Source organism: Delphinapterus leucas, chromosome 15 (genome assembly GCF_059928025.1).
Source record: "Delphinapterus leucas isolate spDelLeu-1000000601 "Yukka" chromosome 15, BTC_Dleu_Yukka2, whole genome shotgun sequence".
Lineage (NCBI taxonomy): Eukaryota > Metazoa > Chordata > Mammalia > Artiodactyla > Monodontidae > Delphinapterus > Delphinapterus leucas.
The window spans coordinates 10,335,882-10,347,909 of record NC_143143.1 but is presented as its reverse complement, the minus strand read 5'-3'; the positions used below and the strand labels follow the sequence as shown (position 1 = coordinate 10,347,909).

The 12,028-nt window shown below is 41.8% G+C and overlaps 1 protein-coding gene across 5 annotated transcripts in view; it reads right to left on the bottom strand.

Moving 5' to 3' along the window:
• The window catches only part of RCC1L (RCC1 like), a 32,989-nt gene extending 20,961 nt beyond the window's left edge, over window positions 1-12,028 (bottom strand). For 3 of the 5 annotated variants that reach the window (XM_022588127.2, XM_089895797.1, XM_089895798.1), the window contains exons 1-2: window positions 11,683-12,024; window positions 1,475-1,604 (exon numbers count right to left, since the gene is read on the bottom strand). In XM_022588127.2, the coding sequence (XP_022443835.1) occupies window positions 1,475-1,604; window positions 11,683-11,997 (445 nt within the window). In that variant the 5' untranslated portion in view covers window positions 11,998-12,024. Of the gene's footprint in view, window positions 1-1,474; window positions 1,605-11,682 lie in introns of all 5 variants that reach the window. The other 2 variants (XM_089895799.1, XM_022588128.2) reach the window with 2 other exon arrangements.

The following is a 12,028-nucleotide window of genomic DNA, read 5'->3' as shown; positions in this document are numbered from 1 at the left end:
GGTCTATACAGGGAATTCCTATGGTAGGTTTTAAACGATGAGCTTTGGAATATTTATAATGGAGGCTGGAGTTAATGAGAATAACTGCAAATATACTGGTTCTCAACCCACTCCCCACTAATGACCCCTCTCTTTTCTCCTATGAACCTCATGTTTAAAAACATTCTGTCCTGGGGACCTCCCTGGCGTTCCAGTGGTTAAGACTCCGTGCTTCCACTGCAGGGGGCGCAGGTTCAACCCCTGGCTGGGGAACTAAGATCCCTCACGCAGCATGGCGCAGCCAAAAAATTTAAAAATTAAAAAAATGAAAATGAAAACATTTTGTCTACCAAATATATGGCCTTATTATTATAGTTGCCTGTTAGTATTTTTTTTTTTGCGGTATGTGGGCCTCTCACTGTTGTGGCCTCTCCCGTTGCGGAGCACAGGCTCTGGACGCGCAGGCTCAGCGGCCATGGCTCACGGGCCCAGCAGCTCCACGGCATGTGGGATCTTCCCGGACCGGGGCACGGACCCGCGTCCCCTGCATCGGCAGGCGGACTCTCAACCACTGCGCCACCAGGGAAGCCCAACCTGTTAGCATTTTTAGTGGCTGATATAATTTTCAAACAGAGCTTTTGATCAGCATGAAATAACGGATTTATCACAATAAGATGATGTAATTCTAAGCAAAACCAGATGCTGGACAATGCTGTTAGTGTATAGAGCCTTATTAGCTGCAAAAATACAGTACTTTAAAATACTAAAATGTTACATCTCCTATTACTATCTTCACTGACCCCCTAAGGGCCTGGGAAGCAGTAAATACATAAATTTAAAGGGAATCTGAAGTGTTACAGCTCCTTTTTAAAATAAATAAATAAATAAATAAATGGAATCTGGCTCCACATCCAACTACCAATTGACAGGAAATATAGAGGACAGAGGATCATGTTAAACAGTACCACAGGGATGCATTCAGCAAACTCCAGACTGGAAACTTCTACAGGATAATCAACATGATTTCTTCAATAAATAAATATCAAGGAGAAAAAGACTGACACAAACTCAAAAGTCTTTTAAAAGTCTTATCAACCAGGGCTTCCCTGGTTGTGCAGTGGTTAAGAATCTGCCTGCCAATGCAGGGGACACGGGTTCAAGCCCTGGTCCAGGAAGATCCCACATGTTGCAGAGCAACAAAGCCCATGTGCCACAACTACTGAGCCTGCACTCCAGAGCCCGCAAGCCACAACTCCTGAAGCCCGGGCGCCTAGAGCCCGTGCTCTGCAACATGAGAAGCCACCGCAATGAGAAGCCTGCACAACACAACAAAGAGTAGCCCCCACTCACCGCAACTAGAGAAAGCCCACACAGAGCAACAAAGACCCAATGCAGCCAAAAATAAATAAATAAAATAAATACATTAAAAAAAAAAATCAAAGCATGCTTTTTCAGACCAATCACAGCAGAGAGAAACCGAGGTGAGAACGCTCACTTTTATCTTTCCGGCTCCTGTGAAATCCAAGCTGAGAATCTTTGTTGAGTCCCATACCCCAAACTTTTGTAACATCCTTGGTTTTAGAGGACAGCAATGTGAATCCATAACCACAGGCAGCAGATGAAATCTGAAAAAAAATTCCCATAAAGCATTGACTGATTTGTGACATCAAGTTTTCCCAGCAATAAATGGCAGGTTGTTTATCCATTCCAAGAACACACACTATTACTATAGCAACTAACATTTATTGGACGTTTACTATGTGTTAAGGGCTTGATATGTACTATTTCGTTTAATCTTCACAATCACCCAATGGTCTAAGTATCAAATCATCCCCATTCACCAAGACACAGTCTCGCGGAGTAGTTAAGTTGAAGACTACCTTATTTTGAATCTTGGCAAGACCACAGGGTTTACAACTGGTAGACCCTTACCAGCTGTGTGACCTGAGATAGACTGCTTAACTTCTGTGTCTGTTTCCCTCTATTATAAAAGAGATAACAACAGTGTCTCTCTTATTGGGTAGCTGTGAGGACTAAATGAGTTAACACAGTTAAAACCCTTAAAGTAGGGACTTCCCTGATGGTCCAGCGGCTAAGACTCAGTGTTCCCAATGCAGAGGGCCTGGGTTCAAGCCCTGGTCAGAGAACTAGATCCCACATGCCGCAACAAAGATCCCACACACTGCAGTGAAGATCCCGCGTGCCACAACTGAGACCCAGTGCAGCCAAATAGATAAATAAATAAATATTTTTTTAAAAAAAACCTTAAATAGTACCTGACCTAATGTAAGAGCTATATAAAGTATTTATTATTAGTGGTGGTGGTAGCAGTAGTATTTGGTAGATAAGGAAATCAAGCCTCCTAGAAGATTAAGTAGCTTGCCTAATACAGTCTCACAGCTAGTAAGTGGAGGCTGTCTGATTGCAGAGTGCATGTTCTTAACCCTTATGCTACACTGTTATACTCTCAAACCGCCACTGCCATGAAGAAGAATTAGTATTACAGCTCCCGTGAATATAACACATTGACAGGGCCAGTGTGTTTGCTGGGTGTTTTACCCACACTGTTATCAATCCCCACATTCACTGATCAGATGAGGAAACTGAAGCTTCAGTGGGGCTGGAAGCACACCAAAGGCAGCCTGGTTTTAGGGTCAACCCCCTTTCCATAATACCCAGAGTGGCCTGAGGCAGTCCTGGTTTACACCTGATGTCCCAAGGTTCACTCTCAAGCAAATGATGACAAATTACATGGTCACACTGATGATTCCCCACTATCTCTTGGTTGTTTACAGTTTACCAAAGGCGTATGTAGTCGTCTCAGAGACTACATGTAAATCTAACCTAATCCTGATGAAAATGCCAGCTTTCCACTGATAATGAACAAACGTGAGGTTTTTCTTTTTTTTTTAACTCCAGCATTTCTTGAAGAAAGCGAGCTAAATACTTCTTTTAAATTTGATGACTTGTTTAATCAAGTCATCCAAAAGTTATATATCCCTCCTTCTGTCTTGTGACATTTTCCCTCATAACATTCACATGGAAGGTACATACATGTACACTTGTATTAGGAAACAAACAAACAAAAAAACCCTCAGTTCTCCAGCCTTCTGGAATGGCTCCACCTCCACAGAAATGACCCACTGGGGAGGGAGGAGCCAGCCCCTGACCACACAGCAGGAAACATAAAAAAGTGAGTCCAAAACTGATGCCCAGCACACTACGATTATTCTCATCTGTTTACTCAATATTCAACAAATATTTGGGAAGCACCTACTGTATTATTAAATCTGCTAATATGTGAAAAGGCTTTGAACAATACCTGACACAGAGTCAGCATTAAGCAATGTTTTTTACAATAATATGCTAGAAGGGGACTTTCCAACTATGGTGGTGTGAAGAGGTTAGTGAATCTCTCCCCAAACAACAAGTATAAAACTGGAGAAAACTGCAAAAAACAAACCCACAACCATTTCAGGGCTCTGGAAGTCAATCAAAGGCAAGTAAATGGAGAAGTTACTCATGAAGGGATGCTAGAACTACAGGCAAGAATATCAGGGCTTTGTAGACCTCTTGTCCTGGGCTGCTCCATCTACCGCAGCTCAGGCAGCACAGAAGTTAGAAAGGGCAGAGCTGGCCATGAAAACCATCAGCTTTGTTACCAGAAAGGACAAACTTAATTTGGGGTAGAAGGTGAAAAGTCATGCTCCACAGCAAACTCAGCAGGAAACAAACAAGGAAGATCCACAACTCAGCGAGCCTGAGGTTGCAATCCTGACTAGGGTACGAGGAGGACCAGCCAGAAATTTAATGGGAAGATCCTATAAATGAGAGAGCCATGGAAGGCTCTCCACACAAGCATGGTTGACTGGGAAACTGCACAAAGGAGCTCCCAGCGGAAAGAAAAGCTAAGGCAGACTTGAGATCAGGCTGAACTTTCAATGTGGTCCCCAAACCACACACAGAATCAAAAGTGAAGGAGAGAAACCTTATAAGCTCAAGGTGTCTGAGCACAGCCTCTGCCCAACTCACTGGCTGACCACAAAGGTATGCAGATAAGGGGCAACCCTGAAGAAGCCTGGCTAAAAAAAAACGGCAGTGCGGGGAGGGGAAGGGAGCTAGGACGGGGAACAAAACAAAAACCCCAAGCAAAGACACTGGTGTCAGTGGCCGTGCAGAGCAGAGGAGACTGACTCCCTAAATTACAGAAAAGTTACCCCACCTCCAAAAAAAACAAAAACAAAGAACTCAAGGAAGATAATATCAGAATCCAAGGTTGTTATATCCAAGAGCCCAGTTTTCAATAAACAAGTACAAGACATGCAAAGAAAAAAGAAAGTGTGACCTATATTGAGGGAGGAAAGCAGCCAAGAGAAACTAAATGGACCAAGATGTTGGATTTGTGAACTATTGTTTGAACTATCATTCAAAGAATATTTTAAAATCATATTTAAAGAACTAAAGAAAAATATGACAACAATGGCCCAACAAATATGGAATTTGAATACAGAAATAAAAACATTAAAAGCCTAAATGGAAATTCTAGAGTTGTAAAGTATAATACCCAAATTTTAAAATTCACTATATAGGCCCAACAGCACATTTGAGATAGCAGAAGAAAGAATCAGTTAAGTTGAAAAAAATATCAATAGAAATTATTCATTCTGAAGAACAGGAAAAAAAAGAACAGTGCCTCAGAGATCTGAAACATAACATCAAGTATATCAACACCTACATAACAAGAGTTCCAGAAGGGCAAGAGAGAAAGAAAGAAGCAGAAAAAAATACTCAAGTAATGGCAGAAAACTTACCAAATTTTATTAAAAAACCCATAAGTCTCACAGATTAAACTTGCTCAACAAATCACAGTTAAACTTTTGAAATACAAAGAGAAAATTTTGAAAGCATCAAAGGAAAATGGATTCATCAAGTACAAGGGAACAACAATAAGATTAACAGTTAATTTCTCATTAGAAACAATGGAGACCAGAGTAGAAGGACACAGTCAAAGTGCTGAAGGACAAAAACTGTCAACCAAGAATTCTATATCCAGCAAAACTATCGTTTAAAAAAAATATGCAGATGAAATAAAGACATTCCCAAAGACTGAGAGAATTCACTGCTAGCAGACCTGCTTTAAGAAGTACTAAGAGGGCTTCCCTGGTGGCTCAGTGGTTAAGAATCCACCTGCCTATGCAGGGGGCACGGGTTTGAGCCCTGGTCTGGGAAGATCCCACATGCCACAGCGCAACTAAGACCGTGAGCCACAACTACTGAGCCCGTGTGCCACAACTACTGAGCCTGCGCTCTAGAGCCCGTGCTCCACAAGAGAAGCCACCTCAATGAGAAGCCCGCGCACCGCAGCGAAGAGTAGCCCCTGCTCTCCGCAACTAGAGAAAGCCCGCACACAGCAACGAAGACCCAATACAGCCAAAAATAAATAAATTAAATAAATAAATTAAAAAAAAAAACAGAAGTACTAAGAAATTCTTCTGACTAAAAGGAAATGACAGCAGATGGTAACTAAAAGTCACAAGAAATGAAGAACATCAGTGGAAATAATTATAAAGATAAATATAAAACACTGCATAGGGCATCCCTGGTGGCGCAGCGGTTGAGAGTCCACCTGCCGATGCAGGGGACACGGGTTCGTGCCCCGGTCCGGAAAGATCCCACATGCCGCGGAGCGGCTGGGCCCGTGAGCCATGGCCGCTGAGCCTGCGCATCCAGAGCCTGTGCTCCGCAACGGGAGAGGCCACAACAGTGAGAGGCCCGCGTACCGCAAAAAAAAGAAAAAAAAGAAAACTGCATAAAATAATAATTATAAAATTGTATTGTTGGGCTTAAAATGCATAAAGATGTAATATATATCACAATAACCACACAAAGGAGAGAAGAGGAAATGGGGCTATGTTGCAACAAGGTTGCTATAGTCTTTCAGAATTAGGTCACTATTAACCTGAAATAGATTATGATAAATTATATATTATAATCCCAAGACCAACCACTAAAAAAACAAAAACTCAAAAAACGTGTTAAAACACTGACAAAGGAATTTAAAGGGTCCAACAGAAAAATACCTATTTAACACAAAAGAAGGCAGCAAAGGAAAAACCGACAAACAAAAAAGACATACAAAAACAAATAGCGAAATGGCAGATGCAATCCAACCGTGTTAGTAATTACATTAAAAGGACATGGTGCTTCCCTGGTGGCGCAGTGGTTAAGAATCCGCCTGCCAATGCAGGGGACACGGGTTCGAGCCCTGGTCCGGGAAGATCCCACATGCTGTGGAGCAACTAAGCCCGTGCGCCACAACTACTGAGCCTGCGCTCTAGAGCCCGCGAGGCACAACTACTGAAGCCCATGCACCTAGAGCCCGTGCTCCGCAACAAGAGAAGCCACCGCAACGAGAAGCCTGCGCACCGCAATGAAGAGTAGCCCCCACTCACTGCAACTAGAGAAAAGCCCGCACGCAGCAACAAAGACCCAACACAGCCAAAAATAAAAAATAAATTAATTAATTTTAAAAAAAGGACATGGATTGACAATAAAAAAATAGGCAGAAGCCCTAAACAGACATTTCTCCAAAGAAGACATACAGGTGGCCAATGAGCACATGAAAAGATGCTCATCATCGCTAATTATTAGAGAAATGCAAATTTAAACTATTGATACAATGAGGTCACACTGGTCAGAATGGCTATCCTTAAAGAGTCTACAAATAATAAATGTTGGAGAGGGTGTGGAGAAAAGGGAACCCTCTTATACTGTTGGTGGGAATGTAAATTGGTGCAGCCATTATGGAAAACAGTATGAAGGTTCCTCAAAAAAACTAAAAATAGAGTTGCCATATGATCCAGCAATCCCACTCCTGGGCATATACCTAGACAAAACTATAATTTGAAAAGATACACGCACCCCTATGTTCACAGCAGCACTATTCACAATAGCCAAGACATGGAAACAACCTAAATGTCCATCGACAGATGAATAGATAAAGAAGATGTGGTAAACATACACAAAGGAATATTCTCAACTATAAAAAAGAGTGAAATAATGCCATTTGCAGCAACATGGATGGACCTTGAGATTATCATACTAAGCAAAGTAAGTCAGAAAGAGAAAGACAAACACCATATGATGTCACTTATATATGAACTCTAAAATATGACACAAATGAACTTATCTAGGAAAAAGAAACAGACTCACAGACATAGAGAACAGATTTGTTGTTGCCAGTTGGGGGGTTGGGGAGGGAAGGATTGGGAGTTTAGGATTAGTAAATGCAAACTAGTATATACAGGATGAATAAACAACAAGGTCCTACTGTGTAGCACAAGGAACTATCTTCAATATCCTGTGATAAACCATAATGGAAAAAAAGACGAAAAAGAATATAGGGGCTTCCCTGGTGGCACAGTGGTTAAGAATCCGCCTGCCCATGCTGGGGACATGGGTTCGAGCCCTGGTCCAGGAAGATCCCACATGCCACGGAGCAACTAAGCCCGTGCGCCACAACTACTGAGCCTGCGCTCTGTAGCCCGCGAGCCACAACTACTGAAGCCCACGGGCCTAGAACCCGTGCTCCAAACAAGAGAAGCCATCGCAGTGAGAAGCCCACGCACCGGGGCGAAGAGCAGCCCCTGCTTGACACTAGAGAAAGCCTGCACGCAGCAACGAAGACAAACAACACAGCCAAAAATAAACAAAATAAACTTATTTTTTTAAAAGGATATATATGTATAACTGAGCCACTCTGTGCTGTACAGCAGTAATTAACACAACATTGTAAATCTACTATACTTCAATTTAAAAAAAAAGGACATGGATTTAGGGACATCAGTGAAAATGGTGGAGCAATAAGAACACTGACTAACATTCTCAGAAACAATTCTTTCAGAACTCTGGAAATTAACCAAGGACTTAAAGCAATCTGGGGAATGTTTACTTAAGAAAAGCAGCTGAATCTCAGAACAGCAAGCTTTGCAGCATTTTAACTTGACCTATTCCCATCCACCTCTTCTCAGCTCCTGAAAACCAACAGCTCACAATTATAGTGAAAACCAGCAGTCTGGAAGCCATTGGAGGAGGCAAAATGGGATTGGAGAAATTTCAAAGCCCCATTCCCAGGGAATTCTCATTTGATCTATCTAGTGGTTCCCTGTAAGACCCCAAGCACAAGGCTCTATTTTTCTGATCTGACCCAGATATCATCCAGGGTAAACAGCCTTTTCCCCAGGGATGTTTGTTGAAAACTGTCAGAGACCAATGATGAACACTGCAGCTGCGTAGATACTGGTGGATAACAGCTGGAGCAAACAACAGGTTAACCAAGAAGCTATCAACCAACTTGACCTTGACATCTATAGAACACTCCACCCGAACAACAACAGAATACACATACTTTTCAAACACACATGGAACATTCTCCAGGAGAGACCATATGCTAGGCTATAAAACAAAGTCACAATACATTTAAAAGGACTGAAATTAAAGTATGTTCTGTAACCACAACAGAATTAAATTGGATATCAATGAATAAAGAAATTAGGGAAAACATAAATATTTGGAAATTAAACACTTACAAATAACTCATGGGTCAAAGAAGTAATCACATAGGAAATCGAAAAATAAGATGAATAAAGATCAAAATACAACATAACAGAATTTATGGGCTGCAGCTAAGCAGTGTTTAAAGAAAAAATTATAGCTATAAACACCTACATTACAAAAGAAGAAAGACCTCAACAATAGCCTAACCTTCCAGCAAAAGAAACTAGAAAAGAAAAGCAAACTAAACCCAAAGCAAGCAGAGGAATAAAATTATAAAAATTCAACTGGAAATCAATGAAACAGGAAAACAATACCAAAAAATGAATTAAACTAAATGTTGGTTCTTTCAAAAGATTAACAAAGCTGACAAATCTTTAGCTAGACTGACCAAGGTAAAAAGAGATAAAATATAAATTACCAAAATCAGCAATGAAAGAGGGGACATCACCAACCTGCCAACCCTACAGAAATTTAGATTATAAGCGAATACTATCAACAACTTATGCCAAAGAATTAGATAACTGGCACAAAACAGACAAATTCTCAGAAAGACACAAAGTACCAACGCTGACTCAAGAAGAAATAAAAAATTTAATATACCTGTAACAAGTTTTTAAATATTGAATTAGTAATAAAAAAAAAAACTCTTCCTATAAAGAAAAGCCCAGGTCCAGATGACTTACTTCATTGGTGAACTCTACCAAACATTAAAACAAGAAATAATACCAATTCTTTACAAACCTTTCCAGAAACTCATTTTATGAGGCCAGTAATACCCTGATACCATAAGCAGACAAGGAGGACATCACAAGAAAAAAACAACAAAAAAGTCCTTAACAAAATATTAGCAACCAAATCTAGCAATGTACAAGAGGGATTATTCACCACAATCGAGTGGAATTTATCCTAGGAATGCAAGGCTGGTTTAATATCCAAAGATCAGTTAATGTAATATATCCAATTAATAGAATAAAAGACAAAAAATACATGATCACAGAAACAGACATAGAAAAATTGTTTGACAAAAATCTAATCCCTAGTCATGATTTTTTTAAAAAAGAAAAAGAAAAGAAAAACTCTGAACAAAGCAGGACAAAAAGGGAACTTCCTCAACTTGACAAAAGGTATCTATGAAAAACTTATAGCTAATGTCATAATTATAAATGAAAGACTAAATACTATCTCCCTAATATCAGGAACAGGCAAGGATGTCACTTCAATCCACTGCTACACTGAAGGTTCTATCCAATGCAGTCAGGCAAGAAAAAGAAATCAAAAGTTTCAAATTGGAAATGAAGATGTAAAACAGTCTTTATTCACAGACAACCAGACAATATGATCCTGTATGTATAAAACCCTAAGGAATACACGAAAATCTATATAACTAATAAGCAAGGTCAGTAAAGTCACAAAATATTAAGTCAATATACAAAAACCAATTGTATTACTATGTAAAAGCAATTAACACTCCAGAAATGAACTTAAGAATACAATTCGATTCAAAAGAACATCAAAAAGAAAAAAACACTTAGGAATAAATTTAACAAAAGATGTGCAAGACTTGTATACTGAAAACTACAAAAACATAGTTGAAAGAAATTAAATTCCCAAGTAAATGGGGAGACACTGCATGTTTATAGATTGAAAGACTCAAAATTACTTAGATGGCATTTGTGCCCAAATTGATCTACAGATTCAGTGTAATCATTACCAAAATCCCAGCAGGCACTTTTGCAGAAATTGACAAGCTAATATTAAAATTTGTATGGAAAAGCAAAAGACCCTGAAGAGCCAAAACTTAACATCTCCCAATTTAAAAACCAATTATAAAGCTACAGTAATCAAGAGGATAAACATATAGATCAATGGAACAGAACTGAGAGTTCAGAAATAAAGCCTTACATTTACCATCAACCGATTTTCACAAAGGTGCCAAGACTATTCAATAAAAAAAAGGATAGTGTTTTCAACTAGTGACAGGACAATTGGATAGCCACATCCAAAAAACCCCTTACCCCACACCATACACAAACATCAATTCAAATGACTGTCTCACAGACATAAATATGAGAACTCAAACTATGAAGTTCCCAGACAAAAACAGAGGAAAATTATCTTTGTGATCTTGGGTTAGGCAAAGATTTCTTCGATATACCAAAAGTACAATCCACAGCAGAAAAACTGATCGACTGAACTTCATTAAAATTAAAACCTTTTTCTCTCCAAAGGACACTATTAAAAAAATAAAAAGAAAATCCATGGACTGGCAGAGAACATTTGCACATATCATATATGTGATAAAGTACCTATATCCAGAATACATAAATAACTCTCACAACTCAATATTAAGAAGTCAAACCCAACTTTTCATTCCTCCGGAGCTTAAATTCCCTGGCTCTCTCGATCTCCCCTTTTAGGGCAAAAGATCATTTGTTATCCTTGACAGAGAAGTCAGAAGCCAAACTGATCAAATCTGCTTCTTTTTCACCACCCACCGAGACGTCCACAACCACGCCGAGCAAGAGCCTATCCTAAACATGCGTTTTTGCTTTTCTGGATGTTAGCGCCGAGGTAAGCCGCCCTCCGGTAGCTGTCCTTTGCTGCATCTTTTCAAATCTGAGTCAACTCAGGGGACTCCTGTGCAACCATTCCACTGTGTTTAGACCTTTCATCCTTCCTCTCATTCCTGTTACTGCTCCAGTTAACATTTCCTTTCCGAGTTGTTCACCGACCCCAGCCGGCCCACGCTTTCTCTGACCTTTTGAAGTCGGCTTTCCTAACAGCAGAACTTCTGGGGTCTGATTGGCCCGAAGGCGAATCCCAAAGTACGAACACCTGCCAGCTGGGGGGCCGTGGGCCTGTCTCATAACTTCTCCGAGCCTCCCTTTCCTCCCCCGTAACTGTGGCAACAACCCCGACTCCCGAATGACGCGAGCCGGGCGCAACACCTGGCACGTTTCGGCCACTCGGTACATGCTGGCAGCGCCCTAACGCACTCCCCTCCGGCAGCCCGCTCGAGGGTAGTGCTTTCTTAAGTTTGGCCACCCAGCGTCGCCAACCTCTCCGAGAGGGCCGACTGCCTCGGGAGGCGCGGCCGAGACCGGAGGCCAGCACAGAGGGAGGAAGAGAGGGAGCCGAAGTCCTCACCTTTTGGTCCAGCTCCAGGCGGTAGGGCACGGCCTGGATCCTGCGGCGCGGCCGCGAGCCGGCGCGGGGCTGGGGCCCAGAGCCGGGCAGCACGAAGGTGGGCACGCCCAGCGCGCCGGAGAAGCTGAAGCCCCACACGAAAATACGGTCGGCGCGGGTCGCGCGCTCGCCCACGTACTGGAACACGGGCGCGTCCGCCTCGGCCTCCGCCGTCTCGCGCCGGCTCCGCGAGCGCCCGGCCACCGTCCAGTGTCCGCGCCACGGCCCCGGCCCGCTCAGCCGGCGCCCCAGCCGAGCCCCCGCCGCAAGCGCCATCCTCCGCCACACGCCTCAGCCGTTCCTGGGC